This window comes from Rhinopithecus bieti, unplaced genomic scaffold, assembly GCF_001698545.2.
Source record: "Rhinopithecus bieti isolate Rb0 unplaced genomic scaffold, ASM169854v2 scaffold_7648, whole genome shotgun sequence".
Classification (NCBI taxonomy): Eukaryota; Metazoa; Chordata; class Mammalia; order Primates; family Cercopithecidae; genus Rhinopithecus; species Rhinopithecus bieti.
In genome coordinates, this window is record NW_016805609.1 from 1,365,755 (window position 1) to 1,380,810 (window position 15,056).

At 41.7% G+C, this 15,056-nt stretch overlaps 1 protein-coding gene across 1 annotated transcript in view; it reads left to right on the top strand.

The window, feature by feature from the left end:
* The window catches only part of MAMDC2 (MAM domain containing 2), a 181,368-nt gene that overhangs the window by 56,468 nt on the left and 109,844 nt on the right, over positions 1 to 15,056 (top strand). The window contains 3 exon segments of the mRNA XM_017873066.1: positions 5,600 to 5,871; positions 7,114 to 7,198; positions 10,382 to 10,519. Of these exon segments, the coding sequence (XP_017728555.1) occupies positions 5,600 to 5,871; positions 7,114 to 7,198; positions 10,382 to 10,519 (495 nt within the window).

Below are 15,056 nucleotides of genomic sequence, written 5' to 3' on the forward strand. Positions count from 1 at the left end.
TGATGCTTGCATGTGACAAGGAGACATGTTCAGACCCTAGGGCATGTTGAGTCTGTACTTTTTGGCAGGATGGCTTAATGATTGTTTTTGATTGCTGACTTACTTTTTAAAAAAATCTATTTGGAAGTTTATGGCCCTTTTCTGACCCCCTACAAAGATTTTATCATCTCTAATAAAGGTCTAGTAAACCCGTTCCAATTGCCTAAGCAGCCATATTTGAAGTGGATCCTTCCCTCTCCTGACGCCATTTCTCCAACACTGTGTTTGGTAAATCTCTCCCAGATCCCTGACCTGATGCATCACAGTCAACCTCCCAATCCCCTGTGATTTCTGCCCTTCTTTTCCTTTTCTCATTTGTTTTGTTTACTCTAACATCTCTGAAGCATTGCTTTGTATTCTTATTGGTTTTAAAAGATGAGAAAAGGGAGCATGTCAGCAAGAATGGTGGAGTAAGGACCTCAGAGAATCCTCTCCCCATAAAAGCAATGAGAACAGCAGAAGAAATGGTCAAAATCAACTTTTAAGAATTCTGGACATTAACCAAAAGCTTACAACATTCAGGAGCATGTATTCAAGAAAAATGAAGGAATATTGTTAAAACAGTGAACTTTATGGTGTTCTACATTATTCCCATTTTGATCTTTAAATATATATGGTAATACAAGGGACCTAGAATAGTCAAAATGATCTTGAAAATGAGTATGAGGTCGGAGGTCTCATACTTCCCAATTTCAAAACTTACTACACAGCTACAGTAAGGAGGACTCTATGGTACTGGCATAAGAATAAACACAGATCAATAGAATTGAATTGAGAAGTCCAGAAATAAACCCCATATCTATCCTCGTTTATTTTAACAATGGTGGCAAGAAAATTCAATGGGCAAAAATTAGATTAAAGATCTAAATGTAAAAGCTGAAACAATAAAACTCTGAGAAAAAAACAAGATGCAAATCTTCATGACCTTAAATTTGAGAATGGCTTCTTAGCTATGATGCCAAAGGCAGCAAAAAAACTAAAAATAGAAAATTAAACTTCATCAAAATTTAAAAATTTTGTATTTCAAAGGATACCATAAAAAAGGTGAAAAGACGGCCGGGAGCAGTGGCTCACTCCTGTAATCCTAGCACTTTGGGAGGCCGAGTTGGGTGGATTGCTTGAGTTCAGGAGTTCAAGACCAGCCTGGACAACATGGTGAAACCCCGTCTGCACTAAAATACAAAAAAATTAGCCGGGCATGACAGCATACACCTGCAGTCCCAGCTACTTGGGAGGCTGAGGTAGGAGAATTGCTTGAGCCCAGGAGGTGGAGGTTGCAGTGAGTCGAGATCACGCCACTGCATTCCAGCCTGGGCAGCAGAGCAAGGCTCCGTCTCCATTTAAAAAAAAAAAAAAAGAAAGTGAAAAGACAAAGCACAGAATGGGAAAAAATATTTGCAAATTATCTATCTGATAGGATCTATTATCCAGAATTTATAAAACCTCTTATAACTCAACAATAAAAGACAACCCAATTTTAAAATGGACAAAGGATTTGAACAGACATTTTTCCAAAGTAGATGTACATTAATGGCCAATAAGCACATGAAAAATGCTCTACATAATTAGTCACTCGAGAAATGCAAATCAAAAGCATAACCAGAGATCACATCTACTAGGATCACTATAATTAAAAAAAAAAAGATGGGCAATAACAAGTGTTGGCGAGGATGTGGAGAAGTTGGAACTCTCATACACTGCTGGTGGAAATGTAAATGATGCAACCACTTGAGAAAGCGGTTTGGCAGTTCTTCAAAAAGTTAAACATAGAATTTCCATGTGGCCTAACAATTCCACTCGTAGGCATACACCTAGGAGAATTGAAATCTTTGTATACAAAAACACTTGCATAAAAATGCTCATGGCAGGATTATTCATAATAGTCAAAAAGTAGAGACAATTTAAATGTCCGTCAACTAATGAATGAATAAATCAAATGTGGTATATCCATAAAATAGAATATTATCCCCCCAAAAAGAATGAAATTCTAATATATGCTACAATATGCATGAACCTTGAAAATATGCTAGGTGAAAGAAGCTAGTCACAAAGGGACACATATTATATAATTCTATTCATATAAAGTTTCCAGAATAGGCAAGTTCAGGCAAACAGAAAGTAGATCAGTGGTTTCCAGAGGCTGGGGGTGGGGAGAATGAGGGATGACTGCTAATGGATACAGGGTTTCCTTTTGGGGTTATGGTGAAAATGTTCTGGAATTAGATAGTGGTGATGGTGCACAACTTTGTGAATATGCTAAAAACCTCTGAATTGTATTAAAAGGATGAATTCTATGGAATGTGAATTATGTCTAAAGTTAACTTCCAAATATCAATCTGATTAAGATGGAATAAATAAAACATTTTACACCCAAAGAAAACTTCATTAATTCACTCGGTGGTAAAATGATTCTTTTTAAGTAAAAAGAACTCAACATTTATTCTAGAATAGCAATTTTCTTAGTGACAAGGCAGGGAAAAGCAACATCGTTGACATTAATATCTTCCTCATCCTATATTTTCTAAAACTTCTTCAAAATATGCCATGTTCCTTCTAGTTCAATTTAGTTATAACATGACCACAAAATATACCCCTACACTGAAGCCACAAGCAGAGATAACAAGTAGTTTCAATTGAAGTGCCAACTCAGATTGATTGGCAGTGGCTACATGGAGCACTATACTTAGAAGAGTTCCAAGGCTGTGTCCAGAGCAGGCCTGGAAAATGTAGTGATTAATTTAGAAAATTAGTCTTGAAGTTGGCAGTGATAGTGGAGGTGGGCGGCGCTTGGGCTAATGATTAGGTCTAGGAAAACGCATGATTCTGCTGAGTGCATTGCATCCAATCAGCTGGGTAGATACATCTTTGCTTGGACTGTAATGTAGCTAACAGGCATGTTCACATGGCGTGACCTAAAAACAAATATGAGATCTTTAATTTAAATGCAAAATTCCAATATTTTAAAATAACTCACATTTATGGCTAAGATGTCAAAATCACTCAATGAATAGCACCAACTTTCATCACACAGAATAAAATCTAGGTATTTTAAATAGTACATTTTATATAGTGTGTGCTCTCAAAGATTCTTGACAAGAGAACATCAGCATACACTTATAGCAAAATCTGATCATGTGAGAGAGAATATCAAAAGAATTTTTTATGGCACTCACTGAAAAGCCAAGAAAATCACCAGCAGATGGACTCTGTGCACCTGCTGTAACACACATTCACTTAAATTTGAGCTGTACCTTCCAGCAGAACTGTTGCCTCCCTCCTTTACATGCTACAGGAGCCTGCACTTTCTTTGGTAGATGAGAGGTGGCTGGAGAATGAACCCTATTTACCTGTCATACATTGTAAGTCAGCAGTTCTCAAAGACCAGTAGCATCAGCATCTCCTGGAATGTCTAAGAAATGCAATCTGTTAGAAATGCAGCATCACCCCAGCCTTACCGGATTGGAAACTCGAGGGGTGGGCCCGGGGATCTGTATTAGAACAAGATTTCCAGGTGACTCTGGGCTCAACTTTAAGAGCATTGCTTCAAGTTGTCCCTTTCTAGAGTGGGGAAAGGAAAAGGGGAGGTAGAGAAAAGGGAAGGCTGGGGAAGTGCGCAGGGAAAATTGAGCCTCCCATGGCAGCAAAGTTGGTATTTGATGTGAATGTTGATAGGACATAGCAAGGTCTTTATTTGTTTCTTTCCTCTCTTAAACTCCATGTCCCAACTCTCTATTTCCTTGGAAAAGGTTTGAGGTACTCATGTGATCTCCCCCAATCCAGCCTGCTTGAAGTCCCTTCTTTTGGGACAGTAGCAGAGTGGGGAAAGAGGATGACACTAATACATTCCTCACGCCACAAGAAGCAGCACTTTTATCCAAAAAGGGTTGGTCTCAAGAGCCCTGGCTTAGAAGAGTCAAACCCAACGAGCCTTTCACCTCAGAAATGTGCGTGAAGCACTTAGAACAGTAGTTGGGCCTGGGTTGCAGTGAGCGTTGCCTGTATGTGGGAGGTATGGTGGTGGCAGCAATTGCTGCAAGGGCCAGATTTCTCCACAAGGGTGCCTGGGTTGGCATCTGGAAGCAATTGCTATCTGCACCCAGTAGGCAGTTGCTATGTTAAGAAGATTGCCAGCAAGAGTTAGATCTTGATCTTGAAACCGTTCAGTCGGCAAGCAAGGATCCCTGAAGACAGTGCCCTGTGTCCCTCATGTGAGGATGGCTGTCATCTGAGCTCCAGTTGGCCTGTCAGTACTCGCCACAGAGATAAGGATCCAGGCTGGGATGGGCATGTGAGACAACAAGCGTGGGAGGACAGGCTGAAGAACATCAAGCAAAACAAAGAGGCTTTTCAGATCCTTTCTAGTAAGAGTTTAGGGTTAGGGAGACTGAACTGCAGACACAGGGAGGGGGAAGCCACAGGATGAAAGACAGCAGGTTAAATGACAGCCATGAATGTGGGATCCTCTGAGAAAGCATGAGAATCTGCAGGCCAGAAAGGCCCAGGAGGTCCCCAAAGACCCACAGGCAATAGGATCATTGATATAGGAAACCAGATGGCCAGAGGTGAGTTTGGAAGGCTTGAGTTAAGGTTCTTGGCTTCAATGCCCCACCTTTTTTAACAGAAATGTTTTTCACATCCTGTACAGTCAGCAGAAAACACTGGTCAATATTAGGAGTGTAGAGGGAGAAGGGAAGGAGAATGAACAGAGGAAAAGGAAAGGAGGAGGAGAAGGACGGGGAAATGGGAAGAAGAAGACAGAAGTGAGGAGGAGAAGGAGAAAGGAGGAAAGAGGGAATCCGAAAGGAGAAGTGAGGATAGAGGAGAAGGAAGGACGATGGCTAGTCTCAGAGTGTCCAGTGCTTTCCCAGCCCTGTGCTACATGTTTTGCAAGTGTTTCCTCATTTAGTTCTCAGAACTATGAAATTTGGTCATGGAAGAGTCAAGGGAAGGAAGTCTTATTCCTAATTTAAAAAATAAAATAGCTTACAATGTACTTTTTCTGCCTAGGTCCCAAGATCCAGGCTTAGGTAACCAAATCAATTCAATCTACAGAATGATGCAAGTTAAATGCAGATTGAAGCATTAGGTAATGGGGAGAGCTATGTAAGGAGAAGGTTGAGTCCACCTAGTTACACTGACTTCAATCATGCTGCTCCTCTGATTCTGATGTCCCTCAGCCTGCAGACACATATGCCTATGGGGACCAGGGAGATGAATGTAATGTGCTAAATGGGCCTGGTGTAAAAGAATAAAAAGCAGAGATACTCAGTGTCAGGAGTGAAGAGGGAGTGATGGCAATTATGGCAAAGTGGAGACCACATGCCACCCTCTGAAGAGGCAGCACCACTCAGCTCCAGCCTATTGTTGTCATCTGGTAACATGGCCTCAGTGCTTTCAATTTTTTCAAAAGAGGCCAGTGATCCAGTGTTCAGGCAGCTTCCAGTGGGTTGACAAAATATATCTGCAGGTTTATCTGCCCAGAGACTTGACTGCAGTTGCATATTTTTCCAGGTTGCAAACCAAAAATTGATCCTTTTCCTGTGTTCCTTTCTCTTTCCAGGTCATTACATTTACGTGGATACCTCCTTTGGCAAGCAGGGGGAGAAAGCTGTGCTGCTAAGTTCTGACTTACAGGCTGAGGAATGGAGCTGCCTCCGCTTGGTCTACCAGATAACCACATCTTCAGAGTCTCTGTCAGATCCCAGCCAGCTGAACCTCTATATGAGATTTGAAGATGAAAGCTTTGATCGCTTGCTTTGGTCAGCTAAGGAACCTTCAGATAGCTGGCTCATAGCCAGCTTGGATTTGCAAAACAGTTCCAAGAAATTCAAGGTAGGTGGAGTTTAGGAGAAAGATATAGAGCCTCTTATCTTTGCTTTATACTATTCTAAAATCGTATGAAAATTTCTGATGTGGAGGTTAGTTATCTCCTGGACTATGATGTGATGTTTCATAGGATACATACCATAGAAGAATATTAGCAATGGAAATTAACATTTTGTTTATTCCTTAAAAGAGCTTCTTCCCAGATTTCTTTCCCATCTATTTAAATAAGCCTTCTGTAAAACTCTAAATGGGGCTTAAACTAACCTCTTCAATGAAAATAGATTTTCTATGTCTTTTAGGGAGTATTCTCATTTCTATAATTTTATTTCATCCTTCTAAACTGTGTGTGCTATGTGTTTGTTTATCTTAATCATTTCTTTGCTACAAATTTTGAACAAAACATTAACTATAATAAAAGGAAAATGAAAATACTTTAAAAGAGAAAAGATACTTAAAGGATATGTTCCATTTCCTTTTCAAAGAGGGAAGGTGTTCCTTTGGGAGTCCTGGAAAAGGAAAGTAGAGAATGTAAGGTGAAGCTGGGTGTGGACTGGATAAGGAAGGAGGATGGAATCCAGACACACCTGGCCATGAAGTGTGATGTTTATTGAAAATATTTCATTGAGGACACAATGGAGCCATCATGAAAACATTCCCCATTCCTAATCTGCCTTTCAATTTCCTATCCCATCCTGCTTCTTCTTTGAAAAGCTTGAAATACTTTACTTTCCAATACCCTCTGTCTGCTTGGAGTCCTTCCCTGTTAGCCAGTGGTTGAGGATGGAGCATAGGGCCTCTGAGTTCCCTCTTTTACAACATCCTCCCAGCAGTTATCACCTCCTAAATCTGCCAGCATAGTTGCAGAATATAGGGCTAAACCCACAGGAGAAAAAGTGATTACTTTCAGAAACAGGACCACAAGTGCTACCACAAGCACTGAAGATGGTGGTGGTTGGGAAAACAACAGAAGAGAAGACAGCTGACTCTGAGCTTCTGTCAGATGCCTTACTCACCTCGAAGTTTTGATGTATGAGTTTATGTGCACATGTGCATGCACACATATACATACACACACGTTCTTTTAGTAAAGTCCATAGTGAAATTGGTATCCAATAGCAATTAGCTGAGACTAACAATCCTGTTTTGCCTTGAATGGCTGAATAGCTCCAGACTAATAGCTGAAATACTGAACCAAGGAAACATGATGTTTTGAAGTCTAACTCCCCTTCTTCCCCATATGTTGTGCAGATTTTAATAGAAGGTGTACTAGGACAGGGAAACACAGCCAGCATTGCACTGTTTGAAATCAAGATGACAACCGGCTACTGTATTGGTAAGTGGGCTTCATTTTCATTAAATCAAACTGTGAATCTTTTTCTAAAAGCTACTGTTGCCAGAGGGAACTGAATCAATCCTAAAGACCAAGTATTTTATAGAATGCACTGCATAATGCATACTGGTTTAAATTCTTTGCTAGGTTCATTTGAATACTGTATGTTGTTTGTCTTTAGTGTGGGAAGGCTCATTAGAATTTGCCTGTACTGTCTGGATTAATGAAAGAAACATAGATGCAGCAACTGTAACTTGAGAGCTGCCACCTTAACCTTGACATGTTCTGATTAAAATAATTTACAAATTGCTGGAAACTCAGCTTTTTGTAGCATGTGCCAGAAAAGCAGACATTGTATTACCTCCTTTCCCTCATTTCTCTCTTGGCACACCACTGCCCTCCTCTTAATAATCACAGTTGTCACTTAGAATTCACTTGAGAAGAGTTGGTTGGCTGTCTCTTATGTGCCAGCTTCCAAGAGGGCATAAAGAAAGGGTAAACCCTGTCCTATGGTGGTTCAGTTTCTATTTGTCTACACTGAAGCTAGTTCTGTATATGATAACTACTGCTGAGGAAGGACAAGCTGTGCAGTGGAGGCGCAGGGAGGAGAAGAAGAAATTGGAGAGGACTGAATAGGGACAATGCATTGGAGCTGGTGTTTCAAGAAGGAGAAGAATTTAGTTAAGTGGAGGTGCAGAGTAGGAAGGCAAGGGTTCTCTGTGGCCAGACTTCTGTCGGGAGAAAGAACACAGCAGGTTCAGGCAAAGGCAAGAGGCTGAGTAAGGTGTTTGAAGTGAAGACCAAGACTGCTAAGGGAGTTTGTGATGAAAAAGTGTGGATGCAGGATGTGGAGCTTGGACCTGCTGAATCATAGGGGTCAGCCAGCAGGGGAGAAGTGTGCAGCTGCACTTTCAGATGACTCCAGCTGTCACGTGGAAGATGAGTTGGGTACAAGGAAAATACACAGCAGGTGGGAAAACCCCTAGGAAGCAGCTGTGACCTTACAGAGGGGGCTTAATGAGGGCAATACTGAATTAGCAGTAGAATCAGAAAAAGGCAGTAGAATTGAGAGATTTTTCAGCACTGACAGCTCTTGAAGGCTAAATGAATGTGGCGGGGAAGAGAAAGGACAGTCAAAGAAGATTCTGAACAACAACAACAACAAAAAAGCCTTTGCTAATTCCCTGAAGTTTCACTTCTCTGTTTTGATCTCAATGATGTCTCTAGGGCAAATGAAAGAAAATATACCATTTTCTGAAGATACAGTGAGGCTCAGGCTCCCTTCCTTGAGCCTCCCTCTGGGCTCCCACCTGGCATCTGGACAGATTGTGAACGACAGACAAGTTAGACACCCCTGGTGGAGCGCCACCTGCTGACCCAGTCAGCTTACTGAGCCTCAGCCTCTGCTTTGTCATCTGTAAAATGGGAATAAAATGCTTCCCTCCTAGGAATCTTGGGAGGAGGAATGAGATCTTGGCTATGAAGATGATTGGTATATACAGTGCTGGGCATCCAAGACATGTTGCCTTTCTTCAAATGATGTGGTGACTTCTGATTTGTTTGAAACAAAAGGATGCCAACACTTTTATCTTGTTAAACTCTATGATCATGCTCTCACTTCTTTCTTTCTGGGTACTTTCTCTGTCTCTTTCCATTCCTCATCTGTAAAATGAGGTTAGTAACAGTGCCTATGTCATGGGGCTGCTTTGAGGATTGAATAAGTTAATTTATGTAAAGTGCTCAGAATGAAGCCTGGCACATTGAGGAATATTTTGCTTTTTATTTTACTCTTAGGCAGCCTTTGGCACTGAATGTTAGGGCACTGGTTAGCAGACACTGTGGTGGAAACATTGAAAATGAAAATCTTAGAAATTTTCAGTGCTTGCTAATGTAAAAACACATTGCTGACTATACCAGTCAAGACCCTGGCAGGAAGGAGGAAACAGGAGACACTCAACCTGAGTAATTTGAGGGAAGCTCACGGAAGAGATCACAAAGCGTGAGTCATAAAGGAAGCCAACAAGGGGCAGCTCTGTGACCCAGGACTAGTAACAGTGATCACTGATGAGCTGTTGTCTTCTTTTGGCCTGAAAGAACAAGGGAGGAGGAGTTTCCAGTACCTGTAAACAATAGCTATTTGGTGAGGACTGCTTGACAAGATTTGCCAACCCATGGCGACCTGGCTGGGAGACTGCTGCGCAATGAAACCCCTGATTTCACTCTCCTTCCACCTTCCATTGGTCGAATCCAACAGGGAGATGGAAGGCAGGGGAGCCCATTGATACAGTTCAGATAGGTCAACCTCTGCAGGACCTATCAGGTGGAGGAGAGCAAAATTGATCCGCAGGGGGCCAGTGGCCAGCACAATTATACTTCCTAGTTTAATTGCATGATTATAAGGGTCAGTGGAGGCATTAGCTTGTGAGTTTCTTGCTCCCTTTTAAGGAAAAGTTGTTGATGCAGATCAATATATCCACGCAAACATGCCAATGACACTAAGGGGAGAAGAGGAGGGTCTGATTATCCTCTCTCTCTTCTCCACTCAGTAGCTGCAAAAGGAATCCAGAACCTAGGATAGATCTGTCCCACCTATTTTGCCTGGGTTCTCATTTATAAGAAAAACGGAATTTTAGCATCTCGGACACATGCCCCTCGGTTCTGGGCAACTTGTTCATCATGAGAAGAGAAAGAAAAGGAGGACTGGGCTACCAGATTCAAGAAAGGGTTGTGGAAAGAATTTTCTAGAGCTAAGAGCATAACCCTGAACGGTGCTTTGAGACAGAGGTGACTGATAAAAATAGCTGACTTGTACCAAGCACTGACCACATGCCTGGCACTGTGCTGGGAGCTCTCCACACTTACAATAGCTCTGTGAAGTAGGAACATTGTCCCCATTTCACATATGGAGACACAGAGGCTACAAAAAGTGATAAGTCATGCTCCAAGCGACATGGCTAATAAGTGGAAGGACCATAATCCAAAGGGCCAATGATGAATTAGAATCTTGATTTATTACAGGATCTGTCTCTCTTCTTGGCTAATATTGTGCGGGGGTCCTGGTAGAAAGGTCACAGTGGGCAAAGGAAGAGAGAAACTTCTGAATATCTAAGAGCAAACTCTGTAGTAGGATGGGTGTACCCAGGTGTGACTGTGTGTCCATGCAGTGTTTTTGTTTCCCTTCCCCAGAATGTGACTTTGAAGAAAATCATCTCTGTGGCTTTGTGAACCGCTGGAATCCCAACGTGAACTGGTTTGTTGGAGGAGGAAGTATTCGGAATGTCCATTCCATTCTCCCACAGGATCACACCTTCAAGAGTGAACTGGGTGAGCTGCGGTCAAATGGAGTCCTTTTCCCAGGATAAATTTTTTCTGCTGTCTCCTCCCACTTCCTGCACTGACCTAGCTGTGGCTTCTGTCAATAGGGAAGAGAGGAGGGAGGAGGATGAGTAGGAACTAAGTAGGAACCAGGAGGTGTGGCAGAAGAGTAGGGAAGGACCTACAGGGAGGTAGAGACAAACTGCACCTGTGAGCTCTGTAGCTACGGGGAAGGCCACCCCGTAAAGATTTTCCTTCACCTGTGGCCTAGTCTTGTATTTTCACATGTCCATATTATGCTTTACTTTCTTGTGTGTTTGTTGTTTAATATTTCTCATTTCTAGAGACAAGGCTGGAATAATCCTAGGTTACTTTTCACTGAAAATAGATCAAAGGATGGGAATGGGTCCTAGGAACTTCCCAAGTGACAGTGAGGTGAGCCAATACTGCTGATTAGTTCTGAATGTGGTGTGCAACAGGCCCCCCTAGTGGCGAAGAAGGCTGCTTCTCTGCAAGGAAAATGCGAGGTGAGGTTGTGTTACCAGCAAGAAGTCAGCTTTGAGGAGAAGTTCTCCACAGAAGAGAGACAAGGGCAAGGGCTTACTTACTTGCGGGTTACCACTGCTCTCACCTGACCCTGGTAGGCTCTGGAAAAGCCTAGGTCTCTCCACAGTTGTAAGACATTTCATTCTCGACTCCAAGGTCTCCAAGGAGTGAGAAGCTTCTGGCAGCTGGCTTTTCAACAAGAACAAGACAGGAATTTTTATTCTGCTGCAAACAGTTAACTTTTTCTCTTTTGATCCTTTACACATAGATATTGAGGTAATATACTCATCCCAATAATTTGCTGATGGTGACAGTGTGTCCCCATGCCTGAAGACATGATGACCTTTTATGGTCCTTTCCATTTTTCTTCATTCACTATTGCTTCTCTTCATCTGAATATTTTTAACCATGTCCCCAACTCTTTTTTTCAAAAGTGCTCATCCTTCAGCTTATCTTGACTCTAGACCGTCTTCATCCTAACCTTATTGTTCTCTTTGCTCCTATTCTATCTTTTCCTTTATTTCCCGAGTCTCAGGTTCAGTCTCCTGTAACAGCCAGGCAGACAGTATAAGCAAATGGCATGTGGGCTGGGTGAGGACTGCGGCAAACTAGACAGCAGAGACCTTGTGCAAAGGCTACTCGGCTCCAATGAGTTGCTGCTGTGTGAGAATGCAAGCCCGGGTTGCCAGATCTTTTGATGTTTCAAGACCATCAGGAAGGCAGGGGATTCTTTTGTGTGTGAAATTTCCCAAATGTTTAAAAGTTGGTGAATGTTTTCTAAAATCACAGTGTGGGCCAATAAAACACATTTGCAGGTCAGGTCCTGTTGGCCAACTTCTATTTTGCAACCTTCATTTGACAAGTTTCTTTTCTTTTACAACATGTTCAGGCTTCTTAGAATAAGTTATTTATAAGTAACCACAAATAAAAAGATTGGAGTCTCATGGAGCTTGCCTGTTTAAAACAAATGCAACTTCAAATCTAGCATTTTCATTAATTTGACCCTGCATTAGATATAATGGGGAAAATGACAATTAAAATGACAGATCCTCTACGGCCCCTTCCCAGCTTCAAGGAAGATGCTTTCAAGAAAGGAAAAGAGATTTTTATCACAACTGGATGTTAACAAAGGGCGGTATGTGTCAAGTGCAATAAGAGTGGTCTCCTTCCCCCACCAAAAAAGAAAGGTGTTGGGAATTCAGAGACAAAAGAGGCCCCTCACTGCTTAGATGTCCTAGAAGACATGATAAAAGAAGTAAACTGTATTTCGGGGATGGGTATGATTTTGACAAAGATGAGAAAAAGCTAAGAGCAATGATACAGTGGTGGTAGCTACGAGGGGTGGATGGGGGAAGAGATGTGGCTGAGAAAGCAGTACAGGGACAAATTCGAAAATGCCTGGAATGCCAGGTAAGAGATTTTTAACTTTATTTCATTGACAATGGGAGGCCACACAGGTGTTTTGGGCAGGGGAGAGACACCATCACAGCAGTGTTTTTAGATGGATTAACATAACAGGGATTATTTCAGTAGATGAAGACTAAAAAGGTGGAGCAAGAGTACAGAAGAATCCCCAGAAACTGTTTCTTCAGATGCATCTGGGGTCACTTACATAAGAAATTGAGATAAGACAAAAAAAAAAGCATGTTTATGTACTTCCTACCTTTAAAACCTAGGTTCAGCCTTTTTCTTTCTTTCTTTTTTTTTTTTTTTTTTTGAGATGGAGTCTTGCTCTGTTGCCCAGGCTGGAGTGCAGAGGTGTGATCTCAGCTCACTGCGACCTCCACCTCCCGGGTTCAAGCAGTTCTCCCTGCCTCAGCCTCCCAAGTAGCTGGGATGACAGACACCTACCACTTTGTCCAGTTAATTTTTGTATTTTTAGTAAGGACAGGGTTTCCCCATGTTGGCCAGGCTGGTCTCAAACTCCTGACCTTAGGTGATCTGCCCACCTCGGCCTTCCAAAGTGCTGTTTAGCACTTTTGACAGTGACAAGACATCGGAGATTTTCTACGGATAGCCCATATTTTTACCTTATAAATAAGTGGCCTATCCTCATTTGGGGCCCTTTGTAGGAACCACACTATAAACAAGTGCTCTGTGTACAGTGAATGATAACCAGTCATGGCAAAGTAATCCATGAATCTGCATGAGTATTTTAAAAGACAGTTGGGTTAACTCAAAAATAATAAAATGTCACCAACTCTTGAGAGCTTTATGTAAATGAGTAAAGCAACTAACAATCTCTTGGGGTTTGAAGAAAGAAAAGCCAGATGACTTTTCTTCATGTGTGACAATAGGCTAGTTTTGAGATTGTTTTTCTGTCATGTCTTAAGAATCTAATACAAGGAACAGAAAGGATCTTGAAAGGCTGATGCATCAAAATGGCAATTATTTCTCCTGTCATTATCACAGTTGCACAGAGATGCAAATTTAACAATGGGGAAGTGTTAGAGAACTTTTCCTAAATCATTTAAAAATTAGTTCCAAAGTCAAACCCTGTGGGTAACCAATATTATGATTCAGTGATTACTCAGTGTTTCATTTTTCATCCTCAATGATGGCAAGAGGCAGCTGGCTGGGGAGAACATATATTTCTTGGAAGAGGCAACAGACCAATGGACTAGTGTCAAATCATCCATTTGACTATGTTATCTGAGTGCAATTCATCCTCTGAAGAGTGTAATTCTCCTAGTCCTTCTTCACGCCCATCTGCAATCATAGAATATTCTGACTATATTTGTGTCCCCACGGATAGAGAAAGAGCCCCAGGCTAGGAGTCCAAATACTTGTGCTCCAGGCCCAGTTATCAGAGTACTTTATAACCTTGACTAAGCCCTCAACTTCTTAGGGTCTCCATTGACGCATCTGCAGATAAGCAATTTGAATTCAATGATTCAAAGATGGCTTTGAGTTCCAATATTTTACTTTTCTCTCATTGCCTAATGCTAGTTACCAAAATCTCCAAATTCACCATTCAGTGAGATCTATTTCAAAATGGCTTGAGTCCCTCCTGGATACTTATAAGCACACAGCATTTGGCACTAGAAGAAAAGGAGAACTAAAGGAATAAACGGTTGAGAAAAAGAGGCCCTGGATTTTCTAATACCTTGACCAGAAGGGTCAAGACGTAAGCATAGTGGTGTGGTCATCCTTGAGAAGCACTAAGACTTGCTGGTAGGGTACTGCCACCCCTGACATAAGCACTTGCCTCTCTCCTTTCCCACTCCCTTTTCCCCTCCCATCTCCTTCTCTCCATTTTCCCATTCTTCCTCTTCTTCCTTGGCTATTCTAGAATACTTTCCCAAGGCAGGCAGCTTTTCCCACTAGCATTGCTTGGTACCCATATGTCAATACTGTGGGCTGAAAAAGAAGCTGACCTGAGGGTTGAAGGGAGGAAGTCTAAGAAGATCTTCTACCTACCTTCCAGCAATCCATGGGATTATCTAGTCAGAGCCTCAACACCAGAATTACGCTTCTTCATTGATCACTTATTCATTCCTTCACTCATTCAACAAACACATAATAAGCACTTTTTACATGTATTTATATTTACATTCTTGCATACCCTGGTGATGTAAAAAAACAGCCATTCTGGATAAAGAAAATGTGGCACATATACACCACGGAATGCTATGCAGTTATAAAAAAGGATGAGTTCATGTCCTTTGCAGGGACATGGATGAAGTTGGAAACCATCATTCTCAGCAAACTAACACAGGAACAGAAAACCAAACGCCACATGTTCTCCCTCATAAGCGGAAGCTGAACAATGAGAACACATGGACACGGGGTGGGGAACATCACACACTGGGGCCTGTTGGCAGGGTGGAGATAGCATTAGGAGAAATACCTAATGTAGATCATGGGTTGATGGGTACAGCAAACCACCATGGCACATGTATCCCTATGTAGCAAACCTGCACATTTGGCACATGTATCCCAGAACTCAAAGTATAGTTTAAAAAAAAAAAAAATGATGCTTAAAAAAAAAAAAAAAAAA